The 17,752-nt window shown below is 49.2% G+C and overlaps 4 protein-coding genes across 4 annotated transcripts; 1 reads left to right on the top strand and 3 right to left on the bottom strand.

The window, feature by feature from the left end:
* Positions 1-1,124: 1,124 nt before the first annotated feature.
* Positions 1,125-7,608, bottom strand: VFPPC_11243 (ankyrin repeat-containing protein; the record flags this gene model as incomplete). Its single annotated transcript, XM_018289488.1, has 2 exons — positions 1,125-5,754; positions 5,819-7,608. 2 exons carry the CDS (start codon positions 7,606-7,608, stop codon positions 1,125-1,127), a joined length of 6,420 nt encoding a protein of 2,139 aa, XP_018136635.1.
* Positions 7,609-7,739: 131 nt separating this feature from the next.
* On the top strand, positions 7,740-8,003 carry VFPPC_16967 (hypothetical protein; the record flags this gene model as incomplete). The annotated part of the gene is made up of 1 exon (XM_018294719.1): positions 7,740-8,003. The coding sequence occupies one exon, from the start codon at positions 7,740-7,742 to the stop codon at positions 8,001-8,003; it is 264 nt and encodes an 87-aa protein (XP_018136636.1).
* A 2,308-nt stretch (positions 8,004-10,311) lies between these two features.
* Positions 10,312-10,903, bottom strand: VFPPC_11244 (cupin superfamily protein; the record flags this gene model as incomplete). Its single annotated transcript, XM_018289489.1, has 2 exons — positions 10,312-10,382; positions 10,450-10,903. The coding sequence occupies 2 exons, from the start codon at positions 10,901-10,903 to the stop codon at positions 10,312-10,314; spliced, it is 525 nt and encodes a 174-aa protein (XP_018136637.1).
* A 3,610-nt stretch (positions 10,904-14,513) lies between these two features.
* VFPPC_11246 (alpha-N-acetylglucosaminidase) lies at positions 14,514-16,967 on the bottom strand (the record flags this gene model as incomplete). Its single annotated transcript, XM_018289490.1, has 3 exons — positions 14,514-16,420; positions 16,479-16,621; positions 16,702-16,967. 3 exons carry the CDS (start codon positions 16,965-16,967, stop codon positions 14,514-14,516), a joined length of 2,316 nt encoding a protein of 771 aa, XP_018136638.1.
* Between the last annotated feature and the right edge of the window lie 785 nt (positions 16,968-17,752).

Genomic DNA, 17,752 nt, shown 5'->3' with positions numbered 1-17,752 from the left:
GTGTCAGTGGTTTTATGAACATATATATATATATATACCTAGGTAATATTTATATATATATATATACCTAGGTATATATATATATATAAATTACTGTCTCATACTTGGAGAAGTGATGACTGAAACACGCTCCGCTGATACTTTCAGCCCTTGTTGGCCAGGTAATTGTTTGTCGTGGAGATGTCTGACGTATGTGGTACACCTAATAGCCGGAACTCCGCATCGACCAGACCGGCTTGCCGGGGGCAAATACGAGAAACTGGACGTCACAACGGTTATAACGACACGGATCGCTGCAACCCTATGACGCCGTAGTTTAGTCCTTACGCCACCTGCTGGTCCCAATCTGGCAGACCAACACACAATACTTTAGCCGTCAGTTCACGTACAACAACCATTTGTGGATAATATCTCACCGCTGGCGTCCTTGCCATGTCACCATTCCTTACCGTGGTCTTGAGGCTCGTCTTCCGCACTGCCATGCCGCGATTATGGCGCGAGAACCGAGTTGATAACCACGAGGAAATGGAAATATTCAGGGTTGTATTATTTGCTATTATTAGGAAGCAAAATACTGGATTAGATATGGGATGTATGCATCCTGGGAAAGTCCTGGTAGCAGACATTCTGGGAATGTAATGTCGATTTGCAACTCGACGATTTACCAGCAGCTAATGCTGGGGACTCCGTAAAACGGCTAGAAGTGCCGTAGGCTGACAACTTTGCCATAAATGGGATGATTCCTCGTTGCCAAGCCCACGCTAATAAATCAGTTGACCCCAAGCTCACTACGGCAATTGGACGGGAACAGTTTCCCGAACCTTTAGTGCGGGAAGTGCCAGGGAAGGGATAACGGTGTCTGAAGCGAGCGGCGAGTTCTGATGGCGAGAAGAAAGCGGCGTCCGATTTGTTCATTGATACAACCCTTTTACGAAGACACTGACTTGTTTCTGTATTTCGATAAGAGCCTGATTGAGGCAGCCGGTACTAATCGTATTATGACGTCGCATTTGGTGGTGTTTCTAAGTTCGATGTTGGCTGTTCTTTTACTTGACGTCTTTGGACCCTTGGTCTCCCCACCGGGCAATTCGTGCCTGGTAGGTCTCAATTGGGTTGGGAAACTATCATCTAGAAGAGTTCTGCTCAAATAACTGCAAGACTTCCTGATTTCCAGACACAGCAGCGATATCAACAGCCGTCTGTTGTGTCTCATCCTCTAGCATGGCATCAAGGCCCTCGTCCAAAAGGACCTTGAACCATTTGGCGTCTGTCCTGGCCGCCACATGCAGCAGACCTCGACCCTGAGCATCTTTGGCAAACATATCGGCTCCCAATCCTTGCAGTATCAGCAATGCATCTTTATCTGCCACATTTTCGTGCTTATCGTCTTGCTCGTCTCTATAACTCGTTCTTTCATGCTTGCAAAATATAAGCAACGGCGTTTCGCCGCGCTTATTGCGCGCATTTAAGTCTACACCTCGTCCTGCCAAGATCTGGAATAGTTCTAGTTGACTGGAGGTGTCCAAGCTCTTGGCGAGGACGTGAAGGAGATTGTTTCCGTTCTTGTCAACGACGAGGGGATCGGCCCCTGCTGATAGAAGGGCATGTGCTGCCCGAGTGTCTCTCCATATGTCGGCGTGGATGCAAGCATAGTGTAATGGTGTCTGCTCGTCGTCGTCCATCTGGTGTATGAGGTCCGGCGCTTCTCGAAGAACGCTGTCCAGCGAAACCTTAAAGTCGGAAAACGTAGTCTCAAAGCAATTTCCCGCAATAATATGATGCAACACATTGTGCCCAGAGTTGTCGAGTGCCCTGAGGTCGGCACCGAGAGAGACGAGGCGTTGAAAAATGGTATTATGGCCCTCCCAACCCGCCTCTGTTTTATTCGAGTCAAGGACAGCATCAGGGCCATGTGAACTCTGGCATGCTGCCAGTAGCAGAGTCCGTCCCTTCGCATCTCGGTGGTTAACGTCTAGCCTTGGAAGGCTCAGGAAGGGATCTACCAGCGACCCGGCCAGGAGCAGTTCATGAAGAATTGTGCATTCTCGATGAGCTTCGGGCACCTCCAGCGAAGGAATATCTTTCGTGGTGTCACATACGCTAGGCGCTTCCCAACATGTATTGATTCGGCTCAGGAACTTGGCGAAGGGGTCGGCGCCATGGTCTAGAAGCACTTCAACAATCTGTCTTTCAGGCTCAAGTTGCCCGGCAAAGTCACCTGGGTGTCGCCACCACCGCAATGCTGATGACATTCCCGCATGATACAAAGGGAACACTTCCTCATACAATGGAACACCCATCAACCGTGTTACGCTATACGAATGAGGATGTATGCGCCTGCCCTCGGGATCGAATTCCGGTCTGAATAGCTTGCCCCGACGCATACTTGTGTCTGCCCCGAGGGATAGAAGCTCTTTAACACCTGCCACGTTTGTTACTTTAATTGCGAGGAATATGGCGTCGGCTGCCAAGGTTGCACCGTGGCTTACGAGCAGCCTGATCATGTTCACATCATCTGCTGCACATGCCAGGATACTCCGTCCTTCATTTCCAATCGCGTTGACGTCTGCCCCATTTTCGATCAAGGTCCTTGCTGCATTCTTCGCGAAAGGGCCGGGAGAGTCACCTTTGAAGAGGGCCATATGGAGAGGTGTGTCCCCGTTGTGGCTGCGGATATTGACTTCTGCGCCGGCCTCTAGAAGATAAGGGAGTGCCTGATGAGCGTGCCACCAGCAGTAGCCTTTCGCAGCATAGTGAAGCGCTGAGTCTGTTGGAACAAGTACATTATGCCGCGTTCCGTCAGGAACGTGCATGCTCCCTAACGCAAATCGCCGCTCGTTGATATCGACTCCAAACTTATCAACGAGCAGCCGCATCATTTCCAAGTTAGGGGAGTCTCTTTGAACTGCCTCGAGTAAGAATGGTACAGGCACATCCTTATGGCTCAAACCGTCTCTCTTTGCGAACCATAGTCCGGGCCGTGTAATGTCTCCAAAGGAGTGCCAATCGGCTTGGCTGACTCTCGACTCTGCTACAAGTTCGCCTATCTTTTCCACGAGGGCATATAAGCCACCTCGCACTAAAATCGCCAAATTGCTAGGACGTTCCTCTTCGGGCACACAGAGAAAGTCCGCTCCAAGACGAGCAAGCTCTTCCACTAAGTGGTACTCCCTCCGTCTCAGGAAATGGCGAAAAAGCTCTTGATTAGAAGTCGCTGGTTCAACGAACCCGGATATCTTTAACGTCTGGCCTGATGTTTCTTTCAACAAATGGTGCGTGAGCCCGGCCAACGCATGACCTGCGCTTTGGTTGCTTGCAGTAGCTTGGTTGGGTAGATATTTTTCGCAAACATCTCTCAAACATCGAGCAACATAATCTTTACCGGAAGCAACAGCCTGGTCGACCAAACTATCCACATTTGCGTAGCACCCTAGCTGCGATGGGTCAGCTCGAGAGGTGAAAAGTAGTTCCAGAATCTCTTCAACTCTGCTGGTTTCACTTGTACCCAGGTCGTAGTCGCGGGGGTTGGGTTTCGTGTACCGTTGCCGCCTGGGACTAATGCAGTGGGAGGTGTCCACCAGGAGCCAATTGTCCTCGGTCTTCTGTCCGCTGTTTCCAGGCCCCTGAGAGGTTTTACATGAGCGACATCCTTCCTCAAACTGTACGCATGCCTCCAAAACTTTCCCTATGGTAGCATCAGCGCCAGCTTCAATCAGTAGGGTGACTGTCTCAGGTCTCCCTGTCCGGCAGGCAAAGAAGAGAGGTGTGATCTCGTTTCTCCCATATGCCTTGGCGTTGACTCCTTTCACAGGACGTGCCATTGGCCGGCCACCCAGGTTATCTGTACGGGATGTCTTGCAAGCAATGGACGGTGTTTCGGCGCCCATCGCAACCAGAAGCATGCCAACCACATTACTTTGACCCCATCGAGAAGCGAGATGGAGAGCAGTTAGACCATCGCGAGTACATGCTGCTGGATTGGCGCCAGCATCTAAGAGCTTCTTCGTGTACAGCTCTCCCCGAGTCGCAGCTATGTGCAGAGGTGTAATACCATTGTTGTCAGCAGTATCGAGGTTCTTTGCTTGGGCGATGACAAAGTCAATTGGCATTACACTTCTCCGATTGGAATATGGAGATCGTCCATCGTTGGTGCACAAGATATGCAACGGTGTGCGCCCAGCATGGTTCTTATCCGCCAGGTCGAGACCCATAGCGATGAGGTATTTCCAGAGCGGGAGAAGTGCAGAGACGCGATAGTGATTATCCTCCCGACTAGCAAGCTCGTGAAGGAGTCCATTCCCCTCATGGTCAATGGCTTTGATATCAAGCCCCAGACCTCCAAGGGTATCGAGGTCCGCTTCACAGGACAACCCTTCGCACAGACGTCTTGTTGAGCCATCCGGTATTGTTTGGACTACCTCGTGTAGAATTGTTCGGCCTTTGAAGTCTCGGATCGAGGTCGAGGCACCCAGGCTGACAAGCTCTCTAATCTTGTCCAGAGCCGCCTTGTCCCGCCAGAGTACGTTCCAGTATGGCAACAGGTGGAACAACACGGTTTTCCCGTCTCGGTCTACTGTGTTGAGATCTGCACCTGCTCTGAGAAGAATGTCCACAAGCTTTGGGCAATGGTAGTTGTCGTTACGGTGGATGCAGAGCAGGGGAGTCAGTCCATCGCGGTTCTTCATATTTGGATCGGCTCCCGCCTGAAGTATACCCTCGATGACAGCAGGGAACTCTGCAAATCTGCCAAGTGCCTTGTGCAACGAGCCATTGCCTCGTCCGTCAAGCACGTTGCATTCTGGACCGTACTTCAAGAAAGTAAGGACACGCTCAGCGGACAATTCGTCCACCATCCAGTGAAGCACGCTGTCCCCGTCGCCCCGTATATTGTTTATGTCGGCATGGCCCTGTTCGATCAAGATCACCATGGGGTCTATAGGTGTTCCAAATCTGTCGGTATACCGAGACATAAAGTATAGGGGCGTCGCTCCCTCATTGTCTTTGGCGTTTGCATCAGCCCCAGCATCGATGAGTAGTTGCGTCAATACTGATGACCCAGCAACCGCCCCATGCAGCGCAGTCATACCGGATGGGGTGCTATCATTGACGTCAACACCGTGCTGGACCAGCAGCGAGAAGATTCTTCTCAGGACGCTAGCATCCGGGTAATTTGGCGTGCGAGAGGACCCTACCTGGCATACTCCATGCAGACAGTTCAGGTAATGACCGTTATCGCATCTTACCCTTGGGTCTGCTCCCGCCTGCAGGAGTGTTTCGATTGTTGGAACACTATAGGCTTCAGAGGCAAGATAGATAGGGGTGACACCATCAACTTTAGCGTTGACGTCCACTTCTGGATGTTGCAGGAGACGGGACACGACTTCGGACTTCCCGCCACCAGCTGCCCAAGACAAGGCGCGTTGTGTGAGATTAGTATCCTCAATATATGGAAGCAGCGCATTCACCGTCTCCAGGCAGCCGTTGACACAAGCAGCCTCGAGTGGACTATCCCCCACATACGCATAATTAATCGATCGAAAATAGGAGCGGCTCGGTCTGACGGTGCGATTTAGTTTAGGTGGAAGAGGGTCAGCACCAGCTTCTAATAGAGCTTTTACAACTGCGTAATGGTTTCTGATGGCCGCTTGGTGTAGAGGTCTAAGTCCGCATTGCGGTTCACCTTGGTCTGGATTTGCGCCGGCTGCGATCAACACTTGAGTGACCTCTTCGTAGCCCTCGGAAGCAGCCCACCAACTATATCCGTAAGTCAGCATGAAGATGATTCCCGACGAATTTGGGGATTGATTGGCAGGCTCACAGTGGTGTCTTCCCTACGGCATCCTGAACATCAACATCTATGCTTCTGAGAAGGCCCTTGGCATAGGCCGCGAGCCCAGCCCGGGCGGCGACATGAAGCTGTGTGATGCGTCCTTCGTTTGAGTGGTCCGGCCAATTTAGCTGCAGCCAGGCCAACATCGATTTACTGTCCCCGAGAAATTTTCCAATTTCTAGGTTCAGTTGGGTCTGGTCTTGCCCGGCAGCCTCAGATTTGTGAACATGGTGGTGCCAATAGCCGACTGCGTATTCCACAAATGGATGTTGTAGCCTCATCTGGACATCTGGCTCAGGTATCAAACTTGAGTAGTCATCACCAGAGTTCCAAGAACTGGTATAGGTCCACCCGCTAAACCCATGGCGTTGCCTGATCACAGCGTCCACACCATCTAAGCACCCGTTTTGAAGGTAGCGCAAACACGCAAGAGCAAGTGTGGAGTGTGTTGATCCTTGTTGCAGGATAGGATATCCAGAGCAACCATCGACCGATCGCGTGATACCTTTGAGAAACTCTGTGAAGGAATGGTGGATGACGGAGACTGTCTCATCCGGGAGGATCTCCAACAGTGGTCCGCATGTAACCCGGATAAGATCCTTGGTAGACTTCAGCTCTCGCTTGAAACCATCAGGTCCGTTCGGACTGACACAGTTAATCATGGTTGCGAGCTCTAACAACCGCAAAGGACGAGCGGTATGAGTGATGGCTTGCAAGATCAGATGCTGGATGTCTGCGGAAACACCCGGCCGACGTGCGTGTTGCTCGAGTAGGTTATTGTATAGAGCATTCAAGTCGACTGGGAGGCGCTGAAGAACTTCTTTGATATCAGCACCAGGTTGCAGAAATGAGTCCATGGCGAGCTTGGCGTAGAGAAATAACCCATTAGCCCGGCCGGGTACAGCATCTCGGATCAGCTGCTTATCGCTTGCTTGGATAGACGTTTCACACCTGGCTAGGGTGTATTCGACAAATGTTGAGATGTCGGCGTCAACCATGGTTTCCTGAAGTCGTAAATAAAGGCACGGGGCCATTCTGAGCAGCCTTTCAATTGTTGCTACTGGGCGACTTGTTATCAAGACTTTGACTTGTTTTGGCCGCCACAGGCCGAGAGACGCAAGTTCTTTGATGAACATGTCCATGCCGTGGCCATGGTCCATCTCGTCAAGTGCGTCGGCGACGCAGAAGGCCCGTCCCGGTAACCCGGCGAGTGCAGCACGCAGGTCCTTCCACATATCCTCCATCAGAATCGTATCACATGGCCGATTACTCTCAACATATGCTATAAGCTGTTTCTGCAAAGGCGGGCTATATTCCAGGAGCTGATCCATCCAATCTCGGAGAAGGGCCAGAGGCTTATGGTTGGCTTCGATGATCTGGCGAAAGAAGAAGTATAAGACTGGGCAACCCGGGTTTGATTTGGCAAGTTCGTCGATCAGCTTGGCAGCTATGACAGACTTCCCGGATCCAGGGATGCCCTTGATCCAGAGCATACCTTCCCCGTCGCTTTCGGACTGAATCCATCTCCGATACACGTCGCTTGAAGTGAGCCAGGCGCCCGTGCCGGGTAGGTGGGAAGCAAGGTGTTTGTGATACTCGCCACCAACATCATTGTATGATGTGGGCTGTAGCCAAGAGCGAATCTTACGGATGCGCTCAGGGGACTCGGGAAGTATCTGGCCCGGATTGTAGTTGCTAATATCGTGGTGACCAATCAAGATGACATCGCCCTCATTCATGGAGGTAGGGTCATCGTGACAGGGCGATCTGAACGACATGACAGATCGGTTGGCAGGTTTGGCGGGAAAAGGTCTCGTCTGGCCTTTGTTGCAAACGAAAAACCGCTAATGAGGTGTCATAGAAAATGAAAGACAGTGGATGAACAGCAAATCTTACGACACAGCGTATAATGCGAAACAAGTTGCCCATGAGAAGTCGACACCAGCATTTGTCTGTGAATCCACCACGCTTTGATGTGATCTTGGTGCAAAACCAGATGAGCAATTGTGCGGCTGAGCGCAGTTCCGGTTGGGTGCCTGATCACTCTCGTGCACGAAGGTATCCTTGTCAGTACTGCCCTCCACCTCAGGATTCTCAACTCTGGTGGATAGAGGTTGCCAGCCTCGCTACCTTTGGTGCTTCATGGCTGGATGTGATGTCCACTTTGAGCTGAGAAATTAAACCTGCAATGTGGCTACGACCACGAAGATCAGTGGGTTCAGCCTGAACCAAATTGCAGGTGGGACGCGCCAAGCTCCGAGTCCTGGGGACGAAACATGAAACTTTGCGCCTTATGCGTTATGTCTTAGGGAATGACCCAGAGTCATAATGAGATACTCACACAAGCCGGCGACATATTGAGCGACGGATGAACGCACCAGGCCCTGCAGCGTCCTTTGTTGCCATTATACCACCTTGCCCTACCACTTCATTTTCGACGTAGCAAATATTGTGTGTAATTTATTCTATGCGGCTTGTTAGCAACGGCGGTTCACATTAGTCATAATGTCACTCTCCGCTGGTATCAACGTAGGGGGGGGTGATGGAAACACTAACGACGGTTCTTTTGTTGAAGGGATGCGGGGGATATTTCATATTTCAATATACTTCAGGCAGCCACGGGTGAACCAGCAGCTACCTACTACTGCTGCGCATAACGCAGAAGATGGGAGCTGAGCTGCTGGAATGAACGTCTCAGACCAGACAAGCAGATTTTCACCCTCTGAGAGCGCTGCCTTGCAACAGCTTGACATGCTGTTCTAAAGTCGTTGTACATTCTTAAGCACATTCTTAAGCAAGACTTTGTGCGGCCCTGCAGATTGATTTGTTACAATTCCGCGCTTCTCCCGTAAACTGAATTATCTGTCTGTCGTCTACCCTGAATTTTTCTTGAGACTCTGTATTTTCTTTCGTTGAAGTGTCAATATTTATCGAATGAGACCCGTTGTTTAAGTAGCAAGGCGCTCTTTCTCAGCAGTATAAGCCAGTTACGCACAGGGGCTAAAACATCACCCGAACAGTAGTTATGGCTGTTATGCAACTGGCCAAACATCAGGGCGTCCTCTGTACTCATCCCACGCAATTCAGTAGTCTCAGAAGTCAAGTTGGAGCTCCGGATATGGAGAAAGACGTATATCTCCGAACCTGTACCCAGTCAGAAACAGTGAATGTGAATTGCTCCGGCCACGGGAAAATACTTACAGACGTCACCGACAACGACGTATTTGCCCCCCCTTTAACTTTCTCGGTACGTAGATGGAGCGTGTCCCCCAGAAGTCCGATATTTCATCACAAGCCTTTGTATCCATTGGTATCCGGACTACAGTGCCATAGGCATGACCCGGCTTTGTGATGCACAGTCGACGTCCCACGCCAGACTTGCGTGGCTGGACTCGGATACGCCATGGTAGATCTCCGTTGCTGAACATAGAGTTCACGATATTAGGTAGCAGCAGACTCTGCACCATTTGGTACTTGTCTACGACGCTCACCGGTGCCACAGTGACGAGCCGCGGTGCTCCCAGGTCGGTGGCAGCCGAGACGAATTTGATCCGGGTAGCGTTTTCGGTGGCATAATCTGTTGCAAATTCCGTGTCAAACATGGGTGCGTTTGTGTTCCTTAGAACATTCTTAGCCAATGTTATCCGTAAATTAGACAGAGCATCAAGCTGTGCATCCGTCCAGTGCTCTTAGGGCGTCACCTCAGCAGACCGACAGTATCTAGGCAGCGACCAGTAGCACGCAGCAACTCATGATTGTCATTCTTAAAGATGAAATCTGATTGGAGTGATTGACGCAGATGGCGTCAATCCATCAGAAGGTTGGTGTCGGCTTGGACCCTTCAGGTACGTCCGTGTCATATGAGAGGCATCTGATATGACAGAGGGCATCTGCAAGATTCTCCGTAAAAAAGTGCCAGTGGCCCTCAATCTTGATATTTGAGGAGGTCTTCGTATCCCCTTACAGTGTAGAAGAGCTTCTTCAAGCTCTTGATGACCTCGTCTGTGCGATCATCAAGGCGATGGTCGGCTTGATGGAGACTTGCATGTAATATCTCATGTGTGCTGGAATCATCATCACTTCCATTTTCAGGCTAAGGCGAACAAAGGACCAAGATTCTGGATCCGTTCTGCGCCAAACTTTGGCCGGTACGCGTACGGGCCGCAGAAGCGGTTACCACAGCTTTATCTTCTTTATGAAGATTAGGACATTTCCAGACTTAAACAAAGGTCTCCTTAGTCTTGGCGAGACGTTTCTGCGGACCCTTTATCTGCTCTCTAGGAGGGTCCGGGTATTGCTGGATACGGTCTTCAAAACTTGCCATGATGATGTTAGGACTTGTCCCCAGCAATGCCTCTGAAGATTTCATGAATATGCGACTTCAAATGCAGTTCTGAGCGTTATGAAATAAAAGGTCAAATGTCATGCTTGAAAGCTTCGTGTATTAATTTCTACATGCTCGCGAAATATGCTCGCGAATTCTAAGAAGAGCCCTTTGGCTTCCAGCCTGGTGGTGCGATTTCATAACCACTTGTGACAAAGCCAGGCGCAACTGAAAAAGGCTCACGTTAGCCTCCTGATATCGAACATGAAGAATTGACCGCAGCATGGTAACTTACCAGTAGTTCCAACCAAGGTCCATGATCCACCAGACCGTGCGCTTTGCCACGTATCTTTGGGAATTACAACCTGTGGAGCCTGCTTGTTGAAGATGTCCGCCCCAAGAACATGCTTTTCAACTGGCAAGCCATCATCTTGCGACAACGAAAGAGTAAGTGGTGCGCCAGCGTAATAGTGCCATACCTCTGCAGCGTCAACGCGGTGCCATTTTGAGTCTCCTGCAGAACCCTCAAGTAGGTAGTAGATGAGTGTGCTAACGGATCGGTTGTTGACTTTATCTGGGTCTTCGAATGTCTGCGCGTAGTAGCCCTTTTCAGGGTTTGGTTGGAGATTCAGCTGTTTCACTATCTCCTGCGCCTTGCGCTGGTCAATTGGCTTCGACGTTGTCGCGAGACTCTCTGTGGAAAGGAACGCTAGTGCTGCGATGACGGTGTAGAGGTTCTGTAGAAGCATGATGCCAATCAATTGCTGTGATTCAGTTCAGTAAAGCCGAGATTCACATGTATAATGTATGTGCCGCGCGACAATGTGTACTGATGAATGCAGCTGCGGAGTGTTCTTGGATTGGGGAAATGAGAGAGTCTGGTGCTTTGCTCCATCCCAAACGTCCCAGGGCCGGCATGGATCCGTTAAATGCGAATTTCTTTACCCGACCTTGCCGACATTAGTCTGACTTGGTAGCGCATCAAATGCCTGCGATTGAAGAAAACGCAGAGACCGGCTTTAACTACATTAGCCCAAGGTAGCCGCCATGGCAACGAAGCCCTTAGCCTAGGGGCCCGGTTCGGTCCAGCCTTCGTCATCTCCAAAGAGGCACTCATCACCATTGGTTACAGACATCCAGCATTTGATCCAAGTGGGCGTTACGTCGGATTTTAGCGACAACTGAGCGCAGATCTATTCCTTTATGTTCCTTGTCGGGCCATTCAAATAGCGACGATCACTGGCACGAACGGAAGCCAGGTTTGTCACGATACAGGTTGGCAAACCTTGAACGGAGGAGCAGTCAATCATTAGTCCCCAGAGGCGGATGGCGCAATGAGACTCAGCTTGCTTGATCCATGCCCCTGAATTGCAGCGTCTTCCTAGTGATTTGATCGTCAGGCGTTCTGTAGAGCATATTAGTTAAAATATGGACTTCGAATATTTGTAGAATTGGCCGTCGTTTCCAGCAACAGAACACTTCCACTTATTGCCGTTGGCCGTGGTTGGAAACATTCGATGCAGTGTCTCTAGAACGTCAAGTGTCAGACTCTTGTAAAACCATCAATCTCAGTCTCTAGTAAGAGAGACGCCTCGGCGGATTGGAGAGCAAGTTGATCACGTCGCCATGCATGGCGCAGGCTCTTTACGCACGTTTAGTGACGCTGGCTTAGGCCACGCATCAGGTGCAATGCCGCTATAAATGCAGCTTAACACACCTCCTAACCACGGTACAACTGCTGCGCATACATTTCCGTCGGCTTGCACTGGCTCTCTTCTTCGGTTGCAAAGAGAAAAAGTGGCCGTTGGCAGAAATAGGCAGTCACTAGGAGCATCTAGCTTAATGCAAGGCAGTATTGTGCCCAGGAATTGCTATGTAGAGCTCAAGGTTTTCTAAAATTAAACAGGTTACTCTATCGATTCACGAGAAGCATTCCTACACGATCCTATAAGACACTCGCTCTTACAACTGGTCCCACATGATAGAGGCTGGACTTGGTCATTAGCTGGAACGCCAATGGCATCAATAAAACACTCTCTGAATTTATCACTGAGAAGTTCTTTTGCAATATTGTGCTTCAGTCTGGGTAAGAGAATGGATTCAGCAATGGCCACAACCCAAGACTCGGTCCACAAGGTCAGGGCCGAAACGACACCTTGCTAAGTTTCTCTCTCTTTTCCTGGCGCCAAAATCATAAAACAGCAGTTAGAAGCTCGCCCTACAGTGCGTCCGTTGAAGACACCTTCAAAGACGGCAGGCGCAATCCGGTGGACTCAGACGCCGTTCCTAAAGCGCCATTTTACGATCTGGAAACGGCAACAAGTTCCACAACCACAACGCCACATGAACATGGAGATTGTTCTGATACTTTTACTCCTTTCCAGGATGGCTTCGGACCCTACTTGACAGACGCTGGGCAAACAATCGGACAAAACGAGTCGCAATTTATGGATTGCAATGATGTAGCAAGCTAAACATGGTTGTCAATTTCGAAGAATAACTCGACGTTGCCTTCTTGTTTTGAGGAAGAACGCTTCCCATTCGATGTGCGTATTATTTTGATGAGTAGAATTGTTTTTCTTTTGCTTTTTATTCCTTTATTTTATGATTCTTTCCCGGCTTTTGCCACAATTCTTTTCATCTTTATCTCCCTATTTATGGTCTTGAATTCGCTACATAGCTGCATAGCTATTTCCTAACACCCCTTCTGTGTCTTATACTACACAGCAAATTAGCACAGACAAGTACAACCGAACGTCAGCCGTATTGCGGTGCCCAATATCATTCCAATGAGTAAGCTAACATTGTACGAGTCTAGAAACCCTCAACTTGTTTCCTCGAGCCCTACGAATACACGACAAGCAGTATGGAAAATAGAGTTTCCGGTCAAGTCTCTTCTAACATGCTGCTAATGACATTAAAGGGGGATTCAGAGGTAATAGCACGTTTGTTTATTTTGAACGGTGTAGATGTCAATATCTCAGACAAGACCAGCTCTCTCCCCATTCACTTAGCGGTGTAACACAGAAGAACCTCAATGGTAGAGTTGCTCTTGAGCTATGGCGCAGATATTGATGCAACGGATTCGGCGGGTACGACACCATGAGAGTTGGCAGTCATGTCACAGGACGAAGTATTAGTGCAAAGTCTCCTAGCCAGCGGCGCGAAAATATCTTGATTCTTGCTAATGACCAGCACACTTATTACTATAGAATTTTTCGGGGCGGCAGGTAGTTGACTGTTTGACCTAGGGAAGAAAGACTAGAACAAACACCTTTGTAGTAGCGCCGTCAGTCGCTTTTCTTGTCAATCATGAAATCCTTGCAACAATGGCTTTCCCCATCTGGTCTGATGATATCATAATCCTCTGGGGCATATCCCTGGCCCGCTGCATAGGTACATCAAGTTAGTATCTCTAGGGAAGTTGGTACGAGGTATAGCGTGTACAGTATGGGAAATGAACCTACACCAAACTGGGAATTTTGCCAGCTCTGTATAATTGTTCTCAGCAGCATACCTGCGAGCTGCACTTGCGGACCCTTTAGGCAAGTAAATCGACCGATGGATGCCCTCTTCGTCTGTGCTATCGTATCTGTTTATTTCCGCAGCGGGTGTATAGTCAGCTGGAAGCTTCTCTCCCGTGATGGGGTGGGAAACTGGTGACATTTGGGTTTTCGAGGTGGCCGTGTTGACGACTCCCCACTGGTTTGCGACCACTCTGATTCGCTTTCTCAGTCGAAAATGGCTTTTTGGCCTGTTCTGTGTTAGGTGACATGTTGTCTAAGCCGGTCAGTTTCCTTTTAGCCACGATAGAATGTTCTTTTTGCAGCCGTTCTTGTTGTCGCACAGGATATATGTGTGATCTTCGTCTCCAACGCAACTGATCGCAGGAAGAGGAAGAACAAATCAACTAAGGGTAGTATGTCTTGTCAGTCTGCGCTTGTAAAATCTCACGGCATCTTTCTGCGAGCTTTCCGCGGTCGTCGAGGATGTTTGACTTGATGTGGACGACCGAAGCAAACCTGGGCTGTGACTGAAGAGCGCTTACCTGATTGCCTGGCGAAAGGGATGTGAAGAGCCAACTAACCGTGACGACAATCCGTCAATTTGATATATGTCGGCCACTTAAAAAGTGCTGACGGCAGACCCGCGTACTGTACCCTTGTTCCCTTGTTATCTGGGTACCTAGGTAGGTAGCAACATCCTGCACGGTCAGCGGGAGCCTACATGACTGCTGTCATCTGGAGGCTCGATATACGTAATGCAAGCAATAGTTCTTTTTAAGTGCGAGGGGGAGTCAAGTTAGAGTTATCTAACAGATAGTCGTTAGAAACAGATCTGATATAAAAGCCTGACATCTCAGACGATCATTTTAAATACATCCGGCCACTGCTTTATTACTTGCTGCAATGAACTTAAGGCGGTGGACTTTGCTTGCCTAGAGTCCGTCGAGCCCATGTACTGCCAGTCCCTCTCAAACATACGAATCTTCTGATTTAATGCTTTTTCATCCAATACACCATTCCTCAGAGCATCTTCAAGACCCTTGATAAAAATCGCCCACCGCTGATAGTAGTAGGATTTAATCAGGCCACTCCAGGCCCTGGCAGAATAATCATTCAAAAACGGCGCGTCCCAGTTCCATACAGTTACCTGGCTGCGAGCATTAAATGTGTTGAGGTCTACCTCTTGGGGGCTTTGGGCTAAGTCCCTGGCGCTATAGAGCCACTTGTCAAATGTAAAGTGTTCCTGCGTTGAGAGAACAAAGTCTAGAGCATCAAGAAAATCGAGGAGTCTTTTGCCCTTTTTGGCAATTAATGCCGGCCCTCGCGAAGAGCCCGCTGTGTTATTGCTCACCACACTCCTATTGTATGTGCTGATGAGGTCCAAGTACATGTCGTCGAACGCATTCGTCATCACTTGTCTGGTCACGTCAACCAGGTCGAGTTGGAAAGCTGCGGCGTTTCCCAATGACCGTTTATCGGCCACGGCCTGCAGCATTAAGCCCAATACCTTCTTGAGCATGTCCGGGTCGTAGTGTAGCGCTGTTGGGGCGGGCCAGTGGCCAGTCCGGTTCACGAGTCCACGCAGGTTGGGTTGCAGCTGGTAAACACCAACACCAGTCGACGGTATGTCCGGGTTAGTGGAATCATAGATGTATTGTCTCAAAATATCCCAAGCCTTAAAGAGAGATTTTGGCAGTGCTTTTATAGCGCCATATCGCAGTGTTGTCCACTTGCGAAAATAATCCTTCGTGTCAATGGGAGATGCAGACCACGCCTGATCGAGGAGGATATCGTATACAACCTCATTACCTTCATATCCTTCTGGCGTTAGTCCAAAACCAACCAATGTATCAGATTCCGCCAACGCTGAGATTGGTCCCTTGGTGATCTTGGATATCTGGCCAAAAAGGTTCATATTTCCGCCAAAGTTGTGCAGCTGGCACCAGATCCAAGGCCTGCCAGAGAAGCTCTTAGTGCGCTGCCACTGGGGATAGTTCTCAGAATAGAGATCCAAGATTAATGCATTGGACTTCTCCCCGATGCCATCCAAGTATGCATCAATAGTCTGTTGTGTCCAGAACCCTGAGCTGCTATAGAACAACCAGCCTTGCATCAGCCAAACAGCGGAAGGGTTTGCTGCTGTAAGTCCACGGTACGTCGCCCTAGACACGTTGCGGATGTAATCGGTGTTACTAGATCCGGGCGTCATTTCGTTGAACTGGTCTAGCGTGTAAAAACTAGTAATATTTCCAAATGCTTTAATCTGTTTCGACACAAACAAGTGCTGCAGCTCTGCGTATATCGAATCGAGGGGATCTAGAAAATAGTCTTGGCTGTAGCCATCCACCCGCAGCCAGTTGGGTGCTCGTGTGACGGATGCGTTGGGACGTATGCGAGTTATGGCATCCGGAACGAATCCAGGGAAGGCCGGCAGGACCGGAGTAATTCCCAACTCAACCATGCGAGCAATTATCTTTTTCTGCATGGAAAACTGTGACTCAATCCAAGAGACAGTGAGATTGCCCATCCCACCCCATGATCCTTTAATGTTTCCAAACCTGTTCCACGCCTGGAAAGCTGGACCGCTAAAAAAGGCTAGAATCTCATCGGTAGTCATTCCTAGATCGCGGAAGCTATCTAGGAATATTTTCTCATAGCCAACCCATGCGAGCTGCAAATTAATGCCGCGCCATGCCGCCCAGTCAAGGAGTTTCTCCCACTCGTCCCATGTATACCAAGCAAATGTGTATGAAAATGTAACTGCACTTGGGTTAGCTTAGGAAATTATTTAATCGAGACGCAAAAAGTTAATTCGTACCAGTGTTAAGATTATATCTCCATGGGACAACGCTAGCTCCAGTCAATGTAAGCTTTGGCCGAGGCAGTGGTTTGGGTACTTGGGGCCTATCCAAGAACCAAAACTCGTCGAGTTGAAGGATGTCGTTGGCATAATGTCGAAGGCTACAGATGTTAGAGATTGAGCATTTTCATCATTGGTCCGATCTTCGTGGGCCTAGTGATCAGGGAGATATCAAACATACCCACGTGCTAAGGCGTTTACCGTAGTACCTTGCACCCGAATCTTCCCGCTGCCATCCTCAAAAACAGTATAATTATCATTCACGGGTTGATTCCAGCGAGACCACAATTTGTGGTCTCCCGTGAGCTCAAAGAAGAAGGAGTCGGCTTGTCCATCGAAAAGTCGATTAGCAAAGTTGTGAATACCATCGAGAGACGGAGGTTGCTCTGAAAGGCACGAAGAAAACAACAGTGCTCCACAGAGGAGAAATCTACGGACTAGAGACATGGTGTCATACTCGTATCGACTTATTGAGATAATGTGAGCTGCATTAGATACTCCGCTAGAATATTTAAACTGCATCTTTCTCATATTAAAGTATCTCAAGAGTTTCGTGCCGGTGTTACACATGCTACGTTACAGAAGGAATAAGCCTCAACCAAGCCAATCTGTGATAATCAACTATACTCATACTAGGAATCACTTTGGGAGCATAATGTGGTAGAGTGGTCCGGCCGTCTCCCCGCATTAGTAAATTGTGCTGCGGTGGTAGTCATGACTCGAGGTGAAATTTTGATGAATTCCCCGCAAACCTTTCACACCTTCCGCTTTTAACACCTAAAAAACAAACAGGGAAAGACAAGAAAAAGAGCAGCGTGGCTTAACTAGGGACAATTTTCTATATTGATGTACGTCTAACACAACACTGGTTGTTATCCCTGCTGGTGTAAGTTGGTCGTCTGAGACTACGTGTTTGAAGAGATGGCTGTAGCAGAAGAAGCCTGCTTAAGAAGCGGCCCAATCGCGCGCTCGAGCTATTACTATTTGCGGCAATGAAGTAGCGAGCATGTGCTACTGCAAAATTGAGGGGACTCCTAGGTAGTTAAGAAGATTCAAGTAAACAGCCTCTAGTACGCCAGGAAAGGCGAGAGCTCCAAGCATTTATGATTCATAGAACTAGGGCAAAAGAACAACAACTTGAGTTAGTACGCAATGCGATGCTGTCTCGGAAGAAAGAAATTCTCGGGTCAAAAAGCTGCAGTCCACAAAACTGACATGCGGAACGAACACTA

Source organism: Pochonia chlamydosporia, assembly GCF_001653235.2.
Source record: "Pochonia chlamydosporia 170 chromosome Unknown PCv3seq00017, whole genome shotgun sequence".
Classification (NCBI taxonomy): Eukaryota; Fungi; Ascomycota; class Sordariomycetes; order Hypocreales; family Clavicipitaceae; genus Pochonia; species Pochonia chlamydosporia.
This window is presented reverse-complemented; position numbering and strand designations above follow the sequence as displayed.